The 21,579-nt window shown below is 42.2% G+C and overlaps 1 protein-coding gene across 1 annotated transcript; it reads right to left on the bottom strand.

Annotated features, from left to right (window-relative positions):
• Positions 1-2,066: 2,066 nt before the first annotated feature.
• On the bottom strand, positions 2,067-20,338 carry SMPDL3A (sphingomyelin phosphodiesterase acid like 3A). The gene is made up of 8 exons (XM_055311600.1): positions 19,630-20,338; positions 13,539-13,752; positions 12,319-12,463; positions 7,729-7,825; positions 6,795-6,964; positions 6,168-6,348; positions 4,557-4,681; positions 2,067-2,694 (listed from the first exon to the last, which is right to left on the bottom strand). Exons 1-8 carry the CDS (start codon positions 19,739-19,741, stop codon positions 2,377-2,379), a joined length of 1,362 nt encoding a protein of 453 aa, XP_055167575.1. The 5' UTR covers positions 19,742-20,338; the 3' UTR covers positions 2,067-2,376.
• Between the last annotated feature and the right edge of the window lie 1,241 nt (positions 20,339-21,579).

The raw sequence follows: 21,579 nt of genomic DNA, 5'->3' as shown, positions 1-21,579 counted from the left end.
CACGAGATCTACATAGAGTCAGGCAGTGATACAGGCCACTGCACCTCCTTACTGATTAACGACTCCCTGTCTTTTGAAAATCCTCTGGGGGGATCCCTGAGTGGCCCAGTGGTTTAGTGCCTGCCTTCGGCCCAGGGCGTGATCCTGGAGTCCTGGGATCGAGTCCCACATCAGGCTCCCTGCATGGAGCCTGCTTCTCCCTCTGCCTGTGTCTCTGCCTCTCTCTCTCTGTGTGTGTCTGTCATGAATAAATAAATAAAATCTTTAAAAAAAAAAAACCCTCTGGGCGAGGCAGAAACCTCAGAACTGGCTTTTGGACAAAAATCTGCCTTTTCTCCAGGTGGCTGGCCTTCTGAATATAAAGCTCAAATTCCTTTCCAATCAACATTTGTCTCTTGTATTGACCTTTCAAGCACTGGACAGCTGAGTTTGAGATTTGGTTAATGATAATCTGAAATAGACCATGATAAATCATTGTAAATTGCTCTGACTTTGGAACAGTGAAATTCATTTAATTACTGAGACAAACCCCTAAACATTACCCGAAATGGAAGACCTTTTATTTCTATTTTAAGGGAAAAGTAACCTGAATACTAACAGCATTAAAAATTTTAAGCTGTAGAATAATGTAGAAAGGACCCTGCTTGTTCATTGCCCCAAACCCCAGCAGATGCAGGAATTCCCTCCACCATGATCCTGCAAGCCTAAGCTTGTTCACTCCCAGTGTGGGGACTCATTGTGAGTCACACCATCTTTGGTTCTTGCCATTTAAAATTTTTTTCTTATATAGCACAAACCTGTTTCCTTAAAACTTCTGCCCTTCCTTAACTTCTTTATGTGTAAAAATATATAAATATATAATGTAGCCTTTTGACAATATCAACTTTGAATATAATTGAAGGCAGGATGATATTGAAATAATGTGATTATTTTATAACAATGAATTTTTGCTTTGTTTTCACATTCTCACTTCCAACAACCATACTCATTTATTTTTTAAACCTAAAAATTAAGAAAATATTTCCCAGGGATCCCTGGGTGGTGCAGCGGTTTGGCGCCTGCCTTTGGCCCAGGGCGCGATCCTGGAGACCCGGGATCGAATCCCACGTCGGGCTCCCGGTGCATGGAGCCTGCTTCTCCCTCTGCCTGTGTCTCTGCCTCTCTCTCTCTCTCTGTATGACTATCATAAATAAATAAAAATTTAAAAAAAAAGAAAATATTTCCCTAATGAATAGCAATAGTCTCTTAGATGTTATGTTTTTACTTTGCAATATTTGTGTTCTCAGCCCTTTGGAAATCAGAATAATTGAGTTTCATTATGATGAGATCTTACATGTTTAAGTCACTTTTCTTTTTCTTACATGAAGTGAAACCAATCACAGGATAATGAGTCTCACTCTGCTTATTGATTGACTTCAGATTGCTGATTCTTGTCCTCTTCAGTTAGCCAAAGTATTGAAGTTTCCTAAATCTCTGGGTCTCCTCCTCCTCTTTTCTACTTGAAGTCTCCCACTTAGCCGGGAAGCAAACAACAGCTTGAGAGAAGCTGCTGAGAGGCAAGCAACCTTGGGAGAACCCTAAAAACAATCCCACAAAATAAAGGCTCATTTTTATCCTTCTTGGAGTATTGTGACAAAGAAAACACCACTGCTGCGTCTTGGCATATTTCGTTGAGAAATATTCGTATCTTTCAATTCATTTCAACAATTATTTACTAAAAGTGCCAGGCACTGGGCTAGGATCTAGGCCTTAAGCTAGTACTACACTTACAATAAGCACAACTTGTGACCCTCTCTTCCTTAAAGAGAAGAGACTTCCTTAAAGTGGAGAGGACTCCGCCTCACTCACACAGCAAAGACAGCAACTCATGTCCCATAGTGTTGCATAAGCCCCTAGATGGCCTCAATGAGACGTTGGTGTTTTTCCAACAGCAGCTGGTGCTTGGAAACAATGTTAGCCTCAGTTTACACATGAGATTTAAACAGTTTGAACCTCAGTTTACACATGAGCTTTTAACAAGAGCGAATTAAAAGAAAATTTCCCTTTTTAAAGTAATTCATCACAACTGAGGAGAAATCATTTGCTTTATTGTATAAATGGTAATTTCAAGAGTGTACAAGAGTATAAATTAGGCATATAAACTGGAAGATCAGATATTCACATCCAGACATCATTCTAGTAAGGCACAGTTTGAATATATTCGATGTAGTAAAGATTTAAAGTGTTACAAATATCTACATTTGAGGATTATAAAAAAGAAGGCCAAGCTAGGAATTTTGCTTGCCCACTCTAACTCACAAAGATTTATGTAACAATTCACACAAACTGATCTCAGAAACAGAACAATGCTGCATTTTCTACAAACTGTGAAATACTTTAAGGATGGTGCTTTATATAATGTTGTTTGAGGCAATCTCTGTAGGAAATATGATCAAGACTCAAAATTGCACAAATTTGATAGGCCTTACATTTCCCATCGCAAATTACACTGCTGTCGTAACTCACAAAGAAGTACTTGTAGTATTTCATAAACTGCTCATTGCCCGGGGTTGCAAATTGTTTTGCTAGTCCATACAAACTTTTTGGCTGTAAATCTTCAATCTTGTAGGTCTGTGTCAGCACATATTCCAGCTCCCAATTGGATTCTCCCTTTAGATTTGCATCTGTCAGGTTCAAATAATACTGCAACATATCCTATATCAAAAACAGTAACAAAGCTTGGTTCATTCTTTGGCATCTAATGTACCACTCAGCAAGAAGAGTCCTTATTAGGATTTATGTGACACTCTTAATTTAAAGTCGTAGTCATTTTAGATAAAAATGAGAATTGGTTTTGCTAAAAAACAAGTCTTGACAGAAAAGTCTGTATTACTTTTTTTCATATTAAAAATAATGGCGGAACATAATAGAAAATAATCTAAACTATATGGAGACATGTACAAAATAAAAAGCTTTTGACTCACACACCTCAGAAGTAACCACTGTTAATAGCTGCATATAAATCTGTGGTGTGGGGGCAGCTTGTATCAGTTCACAGAGCCCTTACCAAATTTTCAGGAATCTTGAAAGTTAATTGACATCACTTTGGCAGTTTAAAATTGGCCATGATGGGAGTATCATGGAAATCGGCACTATAAATGAAAGTGGTTCTTTCTCCTTAGTGAGGAACTTGCTGAACATATATCAGCACTCCCGTGTATGTGTGTTGTTCTACACTTCATGTACAAATCAAATATAAATACTGAGAATATATATACCTACTATCTTTTTGTCTTTTCCAAAAAATGAAGTTATATTCTGTATTGTTTTGCACTTTTAAAAATAATTTAGTGGGCAGCCCGGGTGGCTCAGCGGTTTGGTGCTGCCTTCAGCCCAGGGCATGATCCTGGAGACCTGGGATCGAGTCCCACGTCAGGCTCCCTGCATGGAGCCTGCTTCTCCCTCTGCCTGTGTCTCTGCCTCTCTCTATCTTCCATTAATTAAAAAAAAAATCTTTAAAAATAATTTAGTGCTATGTCAGGGTATCTTTTCTTATATATATATATATGTATATATATATATATATACATATATATATACACACACAAGTACATGTACATGTATACACATATATAATACATATGTATATATGTGTGTATCTGACATTCAGATCCAAAAATAGGGAACTAATAGTTGTAAAAATAATTCAGTGAACTGTTTTATTTCATTTAATTTAATGTTTATGAATAAATCTGATTTCCCTTGCCCTTTCTTCATTAAAACACACTCTGCAGAATAAGAAAGCTACTTCTATCAAATTTATCTAGAAAAAAAGGTATTTACATCAATAGAGACTTTAGTTGAAAAATTCTTTTCAAATTATATTAATATAATTTTTATTAATTAAAAGGGGCAGTGCTCATAAGCAAAAATCCCAGCCTTTTGACGTTAAACTGATCTAAAGTAGAGCCATATATAAGCTCCAAAGAACTTTTGTCTCAAGAATAAATATCCAGCTCAATTTTACTTTCTTTACAAAAATTTTTTTGACATTTATTGAGTGCTTACTATTAGCCAAGCATTTTTCTAGGTGCTTTACATATATTTGTTCATGTAATCGTCACAGCAGCTCTGTGAGGTCAGTAATACTTCGTTTCAACCTCGTTTTACAGAGGAATAGATTGGGAACAGCAAGTTAGGTAAAAACAACTCTTGAGGGAGTGTGGTTTCAGAGTTTACAATCATCTACACAGCTATGTTCTAGAGAAGAATAATTTGGAACAAATATAGCTTAGTGAAAAGTTTCCATATGTATACAAGTCCACAAATCAGGCCCTCCCAATGTGCAAAACAAATGTGAAGTCCTTAGATGAACAGAAACAACCTCCCAAAGGCTGACGTCATTTACCCATACTTAGAAAGTGCTGATAAGCCAAATATAAAAAAGAGGAAGGACGTCATGAGATTTCAATATAGAAACAACTTACATAGTTAAGCTGAAAACATTCAACTAAACAAATGAAAACTACAAAGACATGCATAAATATGGGGTCAATTCCAAAACTATGCCAACTTACCAGTAATTTATAGTCATGAGGATCATACTGGAACAGCCTGATGCCAGGATTGTTGGTCTGTTTTTGTAAAACACTCTTCACTGGGGTAACAGCAGGAGCCACAAACAAAGAATTTATTGGACTTCCTGGACAAAACATACGTACATAAACATATATTTTTAATTGAGCTTAACTTTATTAAAAATATGAACAAATTCGAGATTAAGAGATTAACAGGCATAACAGCCAAATGACATGGTCCTTGATGAATCTTGACTTGAAACAACTATAAAGAGACACTTTTGAGAAACTAGAAGAATTTTTATTATGATCTGGTATCAGACAATACCAAAGAATTATCGTTGATCTGGTTAGGTAAGTCAATCATATTATAATTATGTAAGTTATCCATATATTTTAGCAATGCACACAGAAGCATGCAAGGCTAAAACAGATCTAATGTTTGAGATTCACTTTCAAATGCTTGAGAAAAATAAAGAAATAAAAAAAAATGAATGGACAGAGCAAATGTGGCAAAATCTTAATAGATGTTAAATATAAATGATGGTACATGGGTTATTTTATTATTCTCTGCTTTTAAGTATATTTGGAATATTTGAAAATATTAATAATAACAAAATCCAAGTTATTGCAAGTACGCACACATACACAAATACAAAACTACTTAGTTCTGTACACCTACCTAGAACAATATGCCAATAATTACATACTAAGAATCTGATTAGTGTCAGCATGTTTTTATACATATATCTGTCATAGAACTAAATTTCTGAATAAAACAGCTATCATATGCTGAAAAAATGGTCATTTTTACCAAGCCTATTCATTGTAGATGGAAGAGGTAAAGCAGGGAGCCTGCTTCTCCCTCTCCTCCTGGCTCTTGCTATCTCTGTCACTATCTCTTTCCCTCCTCAAGTAAATAAATAAATTCATAAATAAATAAATAAAAAGAAAGAAAGAAGGAAAGAAAGAAAGGAAGAAGTAATGCATTTTAAAAATATTCCCCAATTGCTGAAAAAAATTTTTTTTTCCAGGCTGGCTACTCTAAAAATCAGAACTCCTATTTCGTTAACTCCCAATTTTCTGTCCTCGTGAGGAAGTCATCTTTACAAATAAGTAATCACTATTTGTTTGATGCTAGAGCTTCTATTTTTTCTTTTAATTCTGAGTAGAGACAATGTTGATTAGCACTTAAAATTGAGTGCTTGTTATATTTTAAACCAGTTGTAAATTGTGCTTTGCTAATCAAATTCCGAAAGGTAAAATAAGTCATATCAAAAGAAACTTGAGTCTAAGAGGTAAACAACAAACAGCAATATTCCTCTAAACTTGAGGATCTAAAAGAAAAGTTGAGTGAGCTGAGGGTTTCAGAGCCTTTTTTGTTGACAGCTATCAGATGTTGGTGGCCCCGCAAAACAAATAGGGAGAAACTTAATTACAGACCTAAATATGAATTAGGCTCACAAGCATAGAAGATAATTCAGAAAAACCTGGTGCTGACAGATTGATTTAGTGAAACTTTTAATTTGCTGGATCATAAAAATTACTGGATATTCACTGCTTTGCTCTAGCATCTTGGATTGGGGAGATGCAAACAGAACAACATATTACCTTTTGTATCAGAAAGAACCATAATGCTATCTCTGTGAGTGTGTCCATAAAATTGTCCTGCAATGATATTGCTGTATTTTCTAAAAATCTCTATCAATTTCTCATTATAGAATTCTCTCATTGCCATGGTGCCGCCTGAATAGGGCAGATACCCCACTGGGATATGTGCTATGATGTACACCTGGAGAAAGAAACACAATGAGGACTGATGAGAATCTTTCTGCATATTTATCATAACCAAATGACATTTAGATACCCAAGATTGAAAGTATACTGATTAAAATTTAGAAAGCAAATATACCACCCCTCCTATCACCAAAAACAGATGAAATTATAAAACTATTAATATCTTTGCATTTAACTCATTTAAACTGCACTGTTGATGATATATGGTAACTGTGACCTTGGTCACATCTTTTTTTAAATAAAAAAACAGATGTCAATCAATCTTCAAAGCATTAAAACCAAAGCAAAATAAAACACAGTAGAGTTGATTAGATCATAAGGTGTTTCATGCAAAAATGTCTTCTATTTTAATACTTTTATTAATAATACCAAACCCCGTTTGAGTTAATAAATACACAAATTTAGCCCTTGTTTATCCCTTGATTTTGGTCTCTGGGATACCTTCTCATTATTTTGCTGAGAGGTGTTCAGTGTATTTTCTAGCCATTCAAACTGATCTGCTGGGTCAGTCTTATTCAGCGTCATGATATTTGGGCCGTAGTACAAGTTTGTGTTTAGACTGATGATCCTAAGGTTCAGATTAGGTGAAACTTTCTGTGAATAAAAGCCACCTATAAAAACAAATGTAAGACAGACGCTAGAAAAACACACACACAGACTCACAGTGACTATGAAAACAAATTCTTAATTATGATTTACAAGCCAGTCAGGAAGGTCATACTTATTTCTCATTATTTAGTTCATACGTACATAGGTTGTCATTAAATAAGAATCGGGTTTAATGCTTACTGAAAACCTACTGAGTGCCGCGTTGAGTAGTGGCACTTCCGCGCACCGAACTAACAACAGTTGTATCCAATATCCAATGAAACAACGATTAAGTGTTTTGGCACTAAACCACGAGGTATCAAATTTTAGAAAAGAAATATTAATGCATTAACTCCTAGTTTTGCATGTTTGGGGAGTTAAGATGAGAGATACCACGAGACATAAAATGCAGAGACTGGGAACACAGTTGGACCTTTCCAGAGATCTCCTGGAAGAGATATCATATAATCCAGAGCTACTACAGTCTCCATGAGGATGAGGCTTAAAGGCAAACCCCACTCACACCCGGGAGCCAGTGACAAGAACCCCCCCGGGTCTGCTGCAACTGTACTTTCAGAGCTCGCACCTGACCTTGGACCTGCTCTCTGCCCTGGGTCCACTCACCATCTGTGCCTCTCTTCAGCTTTCGAACATGACTTATGGGCCTCCAGAAAAACTGGGCACATCCCGAATGAACACACCCACCCAATCAAACATTAAAGTTCTTAGTCTAAACAACATGAATAAAAATAGAGAAAGAAGAAGGATGAATAAATCTTTCACTTACCTTTCCTTAAGGTATGGAGAGCTTCTTCATCTAGCCAGGGTTCCCAGAGATCGGCTACTGCATTGTACACCCTGCTGGTGACTACAGGCAGCTGATCCTGGCCACAAACAATATAACCCACCATTGAAACTTTAAAGACACATGGATTAACTAATTTAAACATTACTTGAACACTTAGTACTAGGTTGGATATCTGGAATTGCAAGGATGAATACTAGATGGACTTTAATCTTTAAGGAATTTGTAATTTAAGGAGACAAAAAAATATGTAATCAATCACCTATAAGAAAATGTGCAAGGTGCACTACCCCAGAGGTTCTAGGAGGATAGAAGTGTGAACGATTGCAGCTGGCCTATGGTGTCGGGGGAAAGTGAAGAGAGTATGCTAACCAGGCCTTGAATAATGATTTCAAGGTAACAAGAAAGGACATCAGAGCAAAGGCAATGGCCCAGACACCAGCACACACAGTGCTCTATACAGAAAGAAGCTCCCGTGCTGGTTGGCCAGGATATAGGATGGATGTGGGAGGGAGCTAATTAAAGAGAGAGAGGCAGGCTTGAGCCTGAACACGCAGGGCCTGGTATAGTACGCTGAGGGAATGGAGAAAACTTCAGGACTTTAGAATTAATCAGAGTCCCCTGAAATGTTCACACCAGTATAAAACTTCTAAATGAAAAGTTACAACCACATGCTTTTGATGTGAAGAATATCAGTAGGTTTTGATTTCTCAAACAATATGTGTCCAAAACATTTTTATTACCATAAAGTATTTTTTATCATCCTGTTTTATCATATTATTATTTTTAAGATTTTATTTCTTTATGCATGAGAGACACAGAGAGGGAGAGAGACAGAGGCAGAGACATAGGCAGAGGGAGAAGCAGGCTCCCTGTAGGAAGCCTGATGTGGGGACTCGATCCCGGATCCCGGATCCCGGATCCCAGGATCAGGCCCTGAGCCAAAGGCAAACGCTTAACTGCTGAGCCACCCAGGTGTGCCCTGTTTTATCATATTATAATAAAGAATCTTTATGGTGACATAAGCTTTAAGGAAGGAAAAAAAAAACCCAAAGCTTTAAGAAAGTACATACTCAATAAGAATCCACAAATGATTTGTGAAATTAGGTAATCATCCCTATTTTTTGTTTTAAAAAAATTATATGAATAAACTGAAGCCATTTTCTTTACTCTTCCTCATATTCTTCTGTATATTGGTGATATAGATCTATCTCTTAAAGAAGTTTTCCTGTCAGCATCAGCTAAAATGCTTAGTTATTTTTCAAGATGACACCCAAGTCGCATTAGTTTCTAATATATGTTCCTAATACATGATGAAAATAGAAGTACATTCAGGGAATGTAATAATCAAATAACTTGTTCTAACTAGAACTAACTATCTTAAATATATTTTCAAATTGTGTCATATATCAGAGGCATCTGTCTGAAACCAATGACTTATAAGCCAATCTGAATTCTGATTAAAAATGGGTCACCGTCATCATCATCAAAAACCTAAAAGTGTTGGCCATTTATGTTAGCCATGGCAACATACCAGTGTGGTCATGTATAATCTTAAAATTATATAAAATTACTCTGGACTCTTTTCTCAATTTTAGACATGAGAAATATGAGCACCAGAGAAGTTAGATGATTCATCCAGGGACTGCTGGGCAGTTCCAGAGCTTGGTCTAAATCCCAGGCTTTTCCACCATCACTCCTATGTCTAATTATCTGTTGGACCATGCCATCAACTCAGTCCTCTCTGGATGTGACATGAGCACTGCCGAGAAATGAGGTATAATGAGAAGTGACTCACCCATAAGTTTGGTGGCACCAGCCTTGCCAGTGTAGGAGTAAATGAGGACCCTGGCCCAGACTGCTTCCTTGGGTGGCGACTGAAAAGAATCCCCGGGCTGCCCACACTAATATCTACTTCTGATGTAATGGGTGTGGACATGCATCTGTGTATGTATGTTTATGTAACTATGTTTATGTGCATGTTTACGAGATTATAATGGAGAAATAATACTTATCAAATTATCTGCTTGATTTGTTACTAATGTATTTGTTACTAACATTCACTAGAATTCAATCTCAACCATCAGTCTGTAGGAGAATTTGTCATGGGGCTTTCACATTACATTTGATATTTCCAAAACTGGGAGTGGGGGGGAAGGATGGAAGTAGAATGGTAGAAAGATTTTCAGATATAAAGTCATAAGCTAGGAAGAGAAAAAAAAATTAACTCTGTAAGGTATAGAGGCTGCTCAAATACCCTAGCAGGACATGTCATAGGATATATTTTAGAATTTGGATATTATCTATATCTTTGAATTATTTTACGATTTGGCTTCACAAAAAGACAGAAAGAAAAGTAAAATAAAACAAATCCTCATGGGAAAAGTGTATCCCATGTCACTGCTTATTGCTGTAATAGCTGCCACTCCACTTACTGAGGACCTAGTATGTGCCAGGTAGGAAACCATGCCCTTTTCACGTAATATCACTAATTCTCACAAAAACTTTCCAGGGTAGGTATTTCACAAAACTTTCCAGGGTAGGTATTATTGCTCCTATTTACAAATGTATGACTTATGGGTCAAGGACATTAAGTGAGTTATCCAAGTTGGTCAAACTATTAGGAGCAGAGCAGGATGGGGGTTTGCATTCTAGTGAATACGACTCTAAATCTCATGTGTTCTCCCCTGTGCCAATCTGCCTTGTCTCCTAAAGCAGATAAAAATAAGGTGCCTGGGGCACTTGGGTGGCTCAATGGGTTAGGAGGCAGACTCTTGGTTTCACCTCGGGTCCTGACCTCGGGATCCTGTGATCCAGCCCCACGCTGGGCTCCACCCTCAGCCAGGAGGCTGTTTTAAGCTCTCTCTCTCCCTCTGCCCCTCCCCCATCAAGCTCTCCCTAAAATAAATAAATAAATAAATAAATAAATAAATAAATAAATAAATAAATAAATAAATCTTTAAAAAAAAAAAAAGGCAATGTAGGCAGCCTCTGGCTTCTGGAGATTGTTCATCCCCAAGCCTCTGCCCGGTGTGGCCTAATATCTCAACAATAACAAGGTTGACCACTGGCTTAGAGGGTGACTCCCAAAGACTAATATATTGCTCATCTCAAGCCTGGAGGCCAGTGCCAAGAAGGTATTTGAAACTTAAGCTCATCCTAGAAGACAAATTTTCAAAATTTAGGTGATCGAAACCCTCAGTATTCTTTTGACATGAGATGGAAAATGTATTCTAAAAGAAGATAAAACTAGACAAAGAGAGGCATGAAAGTAAATACCGTGTTCAGGAATGCTGAGTATGTTAACCTGGCAAGAACAAGGGATGTATGAAAGGATGTCAGTCTAACTGAGCACAAAAGATCCAGGACACGCACTCCACCACTAAGCGACTGTGAGCACGTGAACAAGTGACATTTCTGGGCCTCAGTTTTCTCATCTATAAAACAAAGAGTTGATCTAGACCAAGGCTCAGTAAACTCTTCCTATAAAGGGCCAAATAATAAATATTTCACAGGCCGTACAGTCTCTGTTGCCACATTTCTACTCTGTCGATCTAGTGCAAAATCAGCAATACAGAAAGCATAGCCATGGCTGTGTTGCGATAAGATTTTATTCACAAAAACAAGGGGCAGGCCAAATGTGGACCACAGGTCACAGTTTGCCAAGCCCTGAACTGCTAAGCAACTTCAGAGATCTCTTGAATTGGTACAAGTCTAAGATTCTACACCACTAAGACAGGACCCCGTAGCCAGTGCCGGTATCCAATTGTTACCTACAGGCTATGTAACAAACAGCCCCTCTAACAGGTTGAGACCTGAGCTCATCAGGCATGAAATATTCTGAACACGATTTCTGTCTTGAATTACATCTTAATTAGATAAACTAGACTTGAACAGGAACCTCCCTCTTTGGTTCTTAGGAGAGTTTGCTATGTTTTTGTTCATCATAATCTAGCATGGAGCAGAGCATGGAGAACTTTGTACACCCGATAGAAATCCTGCTAGATGTAAACATTTGTCAATATTAAACTTTCTTGCTCACCTTACCTCAGAAATGTGAATGAACGACAAAATTATTTAAAAGAAAGTAGAAATTGAGGAAGATTATGAAGGAAAACAGGAATCAATAATCCATAAACTAGGCAATTTGCTTCCAAAACTCACAATACACGTAATTTGTTATGGGTTAGTAAAAGTCACTTTAACTTCCTCAGAGCTTGTCTTACCTTCTTCTATAGTTGTTAAGAGCACACTCTACCTCCATGAGCCCCACTCCCAGTCCCCACCATCAGCCACTTATTGTCCTAATTTTGACAGTTCCTGATGGGAAAAATCCTTTAAACACTTTTGGAAGCTGAAATCAAATTTACCTGTGGCCGGGCAGCCCAGGTGGCTCAGCGGGTTTAGCGCCGCCTCCAGCCCAGGGCATGATCCCGGAGACCCGAGATCGAGTCCCACATCTGGTTCCCTGCATGGAGCCTGCTTCTCCCTCTGCCTGTGTCTCTGCCTCTCTGTGTGTGTGTGTGTGTGTCTCTATGAATAAATAAATAAAATGTTAAAAAAAAAATTTACCTGTGGCCAATAGTCATGATTACCCAGCGCAGGGAAAACCTGGCGATTCGGAAAGAGATTCTGGATGGTAGCTGTCATGTTAGCAATCACATTTATGACTTTCTCTGTTGAGAGTTCATGCACTGGAACATGAGGTGGGCTGTCCCTGAAAAGGAGACAGAATCATTAGGGACAAAATCAATTTCTACACCATTTTTCTTAAAGATGTCTATTTCAGAGAGAGAGAGCACAAGTGGGGCAGGGAAGGGCAGAGGGAGAGGACAAGAGCAAATCCTCAAGATGGAGCCCCACATCGGCTCCATCCCAGGACCCTGAGATCCTGACCCCAAGAGTAAGGCCACTTAACCAACAGAGCTACCCAAGTGCCCTGAGAACAAAATCAATTTCTATAAAAAGTCACTAGACTTATGCATGATGACTTGCCATATTATCATGCACACTTCCACAACAAAACAACAGATGATTGTTGAGTTGATATACTCTTCATTTACCTTTCTCCCACCCAGAATCCTATTTTTAAAAATTTGTGTAATATGAATACAAAACACAAGCCCTATCACACTGCTTGACCGAAGATTTACGAGAGGCTAATATTTTTGTAATTAAAAGCACAGATTCCACAGGTAACAGGCCTAGAGTCAAGCCCCAGCTTTGCCATTCACTAGCTGTGTGCACTTGAACAAGTTACTTAGATGCTCAGCCTTCATTTGTTCATCTGTAAAATGGGAATAATAATAATAGCATCAATTGTGAAGACTAAATGAGTTATAATGTATAAATTGGCTAAATAGCATCACGGTCATTACTGCAGGCATAGGAAATATAGACCTCGTCACTCTGTAATGACAGATGATGTTTATAAAATTACTATCACAGGTCAACTCCCTTTGTAGCCTTTTGCTTTAATTATTTGATCAAGACCTATTACCTATTAACAAACACCTCAAAACACTGACCTAGGCGTGGAGTCACCTCTTAGCTAACATCAACATTTTCCTAGAGTCTGTATTAGAAAAATAAAATAAAATAAAAATTCTGAGACCTCTAAAATCTTCCTTATCTCTAGTAATCTAATGATTTATTTGACATAGCATTTCTAAAACCCCAATAATTCTTAACTTAAAACCTAATTAATCTTCATAGGAATTCAGCATTCTAATGAAGCTGAGGACACCAGAGATAAGCATTGAGAAACTAAGAGTGTGTATATAATCACTTACCCTGTCCATATCATGAAAGATGCTTCTTGTCCCGAATTTTTAATAAAATCAAATGCTGACAAAATAAGGTCATATGGAGAATCACACAGAACATCTCCAAAAGGGCCGGGATTGGAGGCATTTGCGCCTTTAGATGATGCGCACACTTTTGTGTGGTCATCTGTGATGTGGTAAGTAGGGTCTAAGTGCAGGTCAGTCACATGCCAAAACTGTCCTGTTGGAATAGAAAAGAAATGGTGTTTAAAGACTCCTAACTCTGGGAAACGAACTAGGGGTGGTGGAAGGGGAGGAGGGCGGGGGGTGGGGGTGAATGGGTGACGGGCACTGAGGGGGCACTTGACGGGATGAGCACTGGGTGTTATTCTGTATGTTGGCAAATTGAACACCAATAAAAAATAAATTATTATTAGAAAAAAAAGTAAAGAAATGGTGTTAAATCTACTCTCCTTTAGGAATGTGTCCATACAAGTATTTACAGTCAGACTAGAGACAGTCCTCCCTGTGATGGAGGAAAGCCTTAGTAACTGAAATTTCATTTACCCTGAAGGGAAATACAATGCCTCCCTGTCAGAAGGTGAGGATTCTGAAGATAGTAGGAAGAATTTACTAAAATGTGTTACTTACATGTATCAGAACTGATGAGCTTAGGGATGGCACGACTACCTAACAAAGACTACGCAACAAACACTCAGTTGCGTCATGAAATATGGGGAGATATCCTTCTGGGAGATCACTGATAAAATTATATTGTGTCTTAATAGCATAGTTCCTTCCTTGCAGAATTTAGGGTTTCAGAATTTATTTATGTTCTTCCTGTGGAAACATGATGTGGTCTGTGAGGGTTCCACAGTGACCAGGGGCTAAATCTCCCTCCTCTTGACTTGAAAACCCTCGCCTGTCAACATTAGTGGAAAAAATACATATATAAATCTTTAACTACTAGCTTTAAGCCAAAAGAAGGATTTCCAGAAGCTCTTAAAAGGTACTAAATATAGGAACATCTAGTGCACACTTGTATCGAATGTTAATAATAGGAAGGAAAGCATTTGCTAAAGAGGATGAAACCATGGGTAGAAACCATGGGTAGAGCCCATGTCATAGCCTGGACAGGACTCTCTAATTGAAGGAAATACCAGTACTAATAATCATAGTAGTACCTCTCTTCATTAAGCATTTGTGCCAGGCGTTATAATAAGGAAACTAAATATACTATGTTCAGTTCATTCCCAAAATTACTCACTTGAAGTAAGAATCTTTGTTCACATTTTCGAGGTGAGAAGTGAATGCTGGGTCGATTAAGAAATTTGCTCAGGAAGACACAGCTAATAAATGGCAGGGTCAAAATCTGAACCCCATTTTGAAAGGTCCTCCAGTTTGCTTACAGCGAATTTACGTGGACTGTCTTACCACTTGGCTGCCTTCTCATATACAACTAATGAATTAGTTTCATATTGAGGCTTTTTCACACTTTGAATTTTGAGCTCACTCTGATCATGACTAACTTTTGTCAGAAACACGTCAGAAGTGACATAGCAGCAGGTGCTACCCTAGGACCGTGCAGCAGACAAGAAGAATGCGAACTTTTATCTCTCTGGACAAAGCTGATAAAAGCTGAGTGTGTATGTGAGCAAACACCTGAAGAGAACCCAAAGCTGGATAATACAGCAGAACACTGAAAACTGTTCATTTGTTAAGGTACAAAAGGGAAGTTACATTTGGGCTGTTTTTTCTCCATAACATTGTTATAAGTTTATAACATATTGAACTTCATAGCCAAGAAGTGGAAGACAAAAGATCCAGAAGCAAATAGACCTAAACTAGTCTTTACAATCGATTACCTGGTATTCCATCCCCATTTGAAAACATTTGCCAAGAGGGATTTATTTTACTTTTTTTAAAAGATTTTATTAATTTATTCATGAGAGACACACACACAGAGAAGCAGAGACACAGGCAGAGGGAGAAGCAGGCTCCCTGCAGGGAGCCCCATGTGGGACTCGATCCCAGGGCTCCAGGATCACGCTCTGGGCTGAAGGTGGTACTAAACTGCTGAGCCACTCGGGCTGGATTTATTTTATTCTTTAGTGCAGAGAATATTCCAACTTGTATTTTTAGCTTGGACATACGTTAGCCAACACACAGAGCGGGGTCAGCAAATAGCTCGGCATCAACCTGGAGGCTGTCCTTCTTGGCATAAAAATATATAGTACATCTTCTTTTATGTAAACATGCATTTTTAACCACTTGTAGAATGTTAAATTATAATAAACTACACACAGAACAGTACAGTGTTGCGGTTAAGAGTGGGGACTCTGGAGTGAGATGACCACGACTTTAAATGCAGGGGCGCCTCAGTGGTGCAGTGGGTTGGTCTCAGCTCAGGTCGTGATCTCAGGATTATGGGATCCAGCCCATGTAGGGCCCCACCCTCAGGGCCAAGTCTGCTTAGGACTCTCTCTCTCTCTCCCTCTCCTTCTGCCCCTCCCCACTTCTCTCTCTGATTTTAAATCAATCAATCAATCAACCCAAGCTCCTCTTCCTAATCTGTGTGATCTTGTCTTGTTTCATCTGCAAAATGGGAAGACTATGACTGCGTTTTGTATGAGGGTTAAGTGACTTAGTAGAAGAAAAGCTCTTAAAAGATACCAGGCATTTAGTAAACTCGATGCTAGTTATACAGTTATTTTGACCCCAAGCTTGAAATTGAGATTGAACCTCTTCATTTCCAAGCAACAGTTAAAATGTATCAAGTACTTACTGTTAGCTTAGTACTGGTTTTTTCTTTTCTTTTTTTTTTTTTTTTCATGCTTTACCTGCATTAACTCATCATGGTTTTCATTTTACGGGCAAGGAATTGCAGCATACAGAGATTAAGTCCAAGTCACATGTGCCAATCCCCAGAGAGTCAAGATAGGGATTCAGGAGATAGAACTCCAGACTCCACGCTGCTCTTAACCCTGCAACGCTTGCCTCTGTGTGTGTGTTCACCCTTAAGCGTCCTTCCGTCTCACTTGCCTCATGTAAAATAGATGACAACACCTACGTGAGGTACTGTGACAACTAAGGAGCGTGAGAGAATAAATATATTAACATTGTAGAAACCCAAGCTAGGAACATATCAAGAACACACCTCTAGTACCTAGATTTATATATCCTGAGCGTCTTAGAATATTTCTGACCTAGAGTGGGTCCTCAATAAACATTTTTCAATTAGGCACAGGAGAATTTCAGGGTTTCCTCAAGGTCACTTGGTGACTCCGCAATGAAAGCTGAACTAGAACCAGTCTGTCCAGACTTCCAGTCTAGCGTTCTTTCCACTATATTGCATTGCCAGATACAGATAAGTGAGGGGTAATTATTTAGATGCACTGAAGGAAGTCTTTAAATAGAAACCAAAAGGAGCTCTGACAAGTTTATGAATAATGAACCTCTGGAGGCCTCACCTCCCACCTCTAGTGAAATTATATATTAAAGTGCTGTGCATGTGTGTGTGTGTGTGTGTGTGTGTGTGTGTCTAAGGCCAAAGACCTGGCCTGTGGCTCACACTCTGCTATAGATTCCCTGGTTCTCAGTCCAAAGCACTTTTTACTACACAATTATTTCTGTCTTGTTCTGCAGATAATCTTAAACGAGATTTCGGCAAATGTATGTGCATATGCAGCCATCAACATACCTAGATAAATGCTCAACATTATCCCCCCAAAACTTATAATTTATCTAAAGACATTATAATTTATCCTAAAGAACCTAATAAACCATAATTTAGATGTTTGGACACATGGTTATTGTTTCCAACAGGTATTTTTGTTTGCTTGTTTATAATGTCAGTTCCTACCAAATACTTGTGCAGGCCCTGCTGTACTAATTCTGAAGAGTTGGAGACAGACACCCAGGTAAGGTCTCTCTGAGTTGTCCTCTGAGCCCTGGGACTTGACAGGGCGGGGAATTTACACACACACACACACATACACACACAAACACATACCCCAAGTGAGCAGAGGCCATTCGTGGTGGGTGTTGTAAAGGAAGCAATTTAGGATGGAGTCAGGAGGAGAGAGAATGTCACATTGAGTGGAAAACAAATAAAATAATATATCCAATGAAAGTGCTGAATCAACACTTGGGCAGATCTTCAAACCCGGTCACCCCACTCCTGCCCCCTCCCTAAGTGACTCTACCTCCCTATCAAAACAGGGAACTGTAAGTGAAGATCTCCTAGACATCAGAAAGTTGTCATCGAGGCCTTCTGCCATCAGAGCCTTAAAACCAAACAGCAAATTTGCCATTGGGTGGTCCCAGGCACCCTGGGACATTTTATCTCAAAATCCTAAAAACACCACTAGCTTTACTAAAAGCAGAAAGCAGCATACACACGTATTTGGGGACAACTTCTTGTTATGACTGACAGTTGGGAAACCAGATTCACAGTTCTTGCTTTCAACTGCCTGACAGCTGAGTCATGAGAACTTGGCTCTCAGACAAAGAGGAGGTTCTTTTCTCAAAGCATTTCCAAAGTGAGAGAGCAAGAGCGACGGAGAGGGGAGGGTCTAAGGCACCAAGCGCCTGTGTTTTGGGGACAGCTATGCCCCAACCACAAAATAGACCTCCACCTATCAAAACCCTCCCCCACCCCCCCAGCCCCGCTAATTAACAAAGCAATTCTTTTCCCAGGGAGTCAGGGAGGTGGGGGTACCTTCATCTTTGAAACTGAAGGCTCAAAAGGCATCCTACAATGGGAAATTCGTGAGGCAGGTTGTGGGACCCCAATTCTCAGAGTTTCCTATTCCATACGTGTGGGGTGGCCTGGAAACCCGCACTCCTAACCACTTCAGGTGATGCCCATGCGCTGGGCCCATCCCAGCTTGGCAGCCGCTGCTGCAACAAGTACTGCATTCGAGGGTCAAGAATGAATCAAGTTGGGAGCCGCGGTGGCGCAGCGGTGGCGCAGCGGGGCAGCGGGGCCGGGAAGTGACCCCGGGGTCCCAGGATCGAGTCCCCATCGGGCCCCCCCGCAGGGAGCCTGCTTCTCCCTCTGCCTATGTGTCTGCCTCTCTCTGTGTCTCTCATGAATGAATAAATAAAATCTTAAAAATAACAAAATAATAATAAAAGTTGGTCCCACTCCCGGGGAACCCAGGGGCATCCAGGTAATGGGGACAAAGGACACCCCGGTCCCACTGAGCTGTGCATCCCGGTGGGGACCAGGAACCTCGCGGGTTCCCCAGGCTCGGCGAGGGCGCAGTGCCCCGCCGCCCGCTCGGGTTTCCCCGGAGACAGACGCGCGGAGAGCTCTGGCCCGGCAGCGCCCCGGCCGCGCCCCCGCCCGCGGGGCACCTCCCCATCCCCCCAGCCCCTGGTCCCTCCGGTCCCCCGCACCCCCGCGCCCCGCGCCCCCGGGCCCCTGCGCCCTCCCGACGCCCTGTGACCCCGCACACCCAAGCCCCCGGACCCCGTGCCCCCCCGCGCCCCCGCCGGCGGGGGTACCTCCCTCCATCCCCCCGGGCCCCCGCGTCCCGGGTCCCCTGTGCCCCCCCGCATCCCCACGCCCCCTGCGCCCCTCGATCCCTCCTCACTCCTGCACCCGCGCCCCGTGCTCCCCCGTCCCCCGTGCCCCCCGGTCTCCCTGGTCTCCCCGCGTCCCCGGTCCCCAGCACCCCGCGCCCCCGGGTCTCCCCGTGCACCCCCGTCGCCCGCGCCCACCGGTCCCCCCGGTCTCCCCGGCCTCCCCGCTCCTCCCCGTGTCCCTGGTCTCCCTGCGCCCCCCGGTCTCCCCGGTCTCCCTGCGCCCCCCGGTCTCCCCGATCTCCCCGGTCTCCCTGCGCCCCCCGGTCTCCCCGATCTCCCCGGTCTCCCCGGTCCCCTCGGTCTCCCTGCTCCCCCTGGTCCACCCGGTCCTCCCGGTCTCCCTGCGCCCCCCGCGTCCCCCGGGTCCCCCGGTCCCCCCGGTCTTCCCGCGCCCCCCGGTCTCCCCGCGCCCCCCGGTCCCCTCGGTCCCCCCGGTCTCCCCGGGCGCCGCTCCTCCCTGCGCCGCGGCCTGGGGCTGCGTCCTCCCGGGGTGCGCACCGCTCCCCCCGCGGCCCCCGGGACTCACCGGCCGTCGGGGCGGGGCTCGGGCCTCCGGCGGGCGCCAGCGACATCCCGAGCCCGGGCCGGCCTAGCCCGGCGGCCACCAGGCAGCAGACGAGCGCGCGGAGCAGCGCCATCGGGAGCGCCGCGGCGGGGAGGCGGGGGCGGGGGCGGCAGGTGCGCTCGCCCCGGGCCGCGGGGCTCCTGGACCTTCGGCCGCCGCGGCCACGACCGGCCTCTTATGCGTCGGGCGGGCGACGGGCCTCGGGGGAAGGCGCCTGGGCAAACCCCAGCGGGGGGCCCTCCCCCCGCCGCAGGTCCTGCGACCGCGCCCCCGGGAATCGCAGTGAGTGACGGTTCCCGGGCCCCACCCCGGGCCAAGTCCGTCGGAAACTCCGGGTGCGGGGTGGGGGGGATAAGGGCCCAGCAAGGTGTGTTTTCTTAAAAAGCCCTCCAGGTGACGCTGCAGTGATGCTGACGTTGGAGAGCTCGGCTCAGGGACTCCAGGTTCCAGGGCTTTTGCTTGGTTGCTCGTTGACAGCGTCTGGGCCCCGAGATGCCGGAGAAGCAGAAATAGAGCCTCTTGATCTTCCTCTTCTGAGGAATCTTTAAAGGTACTTGGCCCGACAGTGGGGCCGAGATCCCCCAGCCCGCCTCGGGGTCTTGGTTCCTTCTTTGGCCTTTGATGAGGATGCTGGCCTCCTGAAGGTCACCAGCACACAGCTTCAATTTGCAGGACATGGAATTCCTCCGGAGAGGAAAATACCCTGCGGAATGACTGGCCTCATAAAAGATGCTATAAAATGTATTTGTTTCCCAGCCCAGGAAACCTTATATTATATCCCGTGTGGTTTAATTAATGGGCCACATGAAAGGGGCTTTGCAATGAATGCTTCCGTTTTGTTTCATGTGCTGCCAGCGTAGTTAGGGCCTGTCTCAGTTTTAGGGTCACTCAGAGAGCCCTTCAAGAAGCAAAATGCTTCCCAGGGGTGGCAGGATGGTCTTTGGAATTTCTCAGGCCAGCCACCTCAAAGGTATGGAGGAGAAGGGACAGGGGGAAAAAATGGTCAACAGATGAGAGAGAATGACTTTGAGGACAGCTGGATGACTTGTGTGTTTCTAGCCCAAAAGTTTTCAAAGATGGGAAAAGGATTTTTTAATGTGTAAAAATAGCAATTTTCGGTCCACCCCCCCCCCAACCTATTTCAATAAGTTTTACTGGAAGTGAATTGATTGTGAAGCAGTTCTTCAGAACCTAGGAATAAAATACCACACGCATGTGTTGAATCCTAAGCAGTGCTTGAAATCCTATAAAAGACAAAGGGTAGAAACATCATTCACCCTTCTACTCCCTGTTTTCTTTTGTTTTCCTTTATACCTCCTCTATCAGAAGTGCAAAGTTACAGTGCCCCAACATTTTGGGTTTTCCCCTTAAGCTTGGACATGAACTTCTAGGCCCCCATGTCCCAGGTGGAGGAGTCATTTGTTGTGAGGGAAAGCACATGTGACAGTGGGGGGGCCACGGCTTACTCATCATCCAACTGTGGATTTCACAAGACAGCCTTTACTCAAGTTTGTAGGCCATTTCACAAACGTTTTTCCAGGGCCTGTTGGTCAAATTGCCTGTAGGCTTGGTAATTTTCCCTGTTCTATGAACTATATTAAAAACAAAAAGGGCAACCCAGAAAACTTAGGACATTGGCTGATTACTACGTGAGCCAGAATACTGTTTGAAGAAAAATGATTGGCAACTACCCTGTAAACATTTAGGAAGCAAAGATATTCGTTAATTGCCTTCCCAGAAAAATGCATTTGGTCCACCATTGCAGCTCTTGATCTTTGTAATTGGAATTTTGTTTCTCATTGAGGCCACCCAAAACCCGCCCCCGTTCTTCACTCCATGAGACAGTTGTTATGCAAATAAATGCCCACAGGATGTTATTTGGCCTAATTATAATGAGCCAAAGCTACTGAA

Source organism: Nyctereutes procyonoides, unplaced genomic scaffold (assembly GCF_905146905.1).
Source record: "Nyctereutes procyonoides isolate TBG_1078 unplaced genomic scaffold, NYPRO_anot_genome, whole genome shotgun sequence".
NCBI classification, from domain to species: Eukaryota; Metazoa; Chordata; class Mammalia; order Carnivora; family Canidae; genus Nyctereutes; species Nyctereutes procyonoides.
The sequence above is the reverse complement of the archived record's forward strand: the minus strand, read 5'-3'. Positions and strand labels throughout refer to the sequence as shown.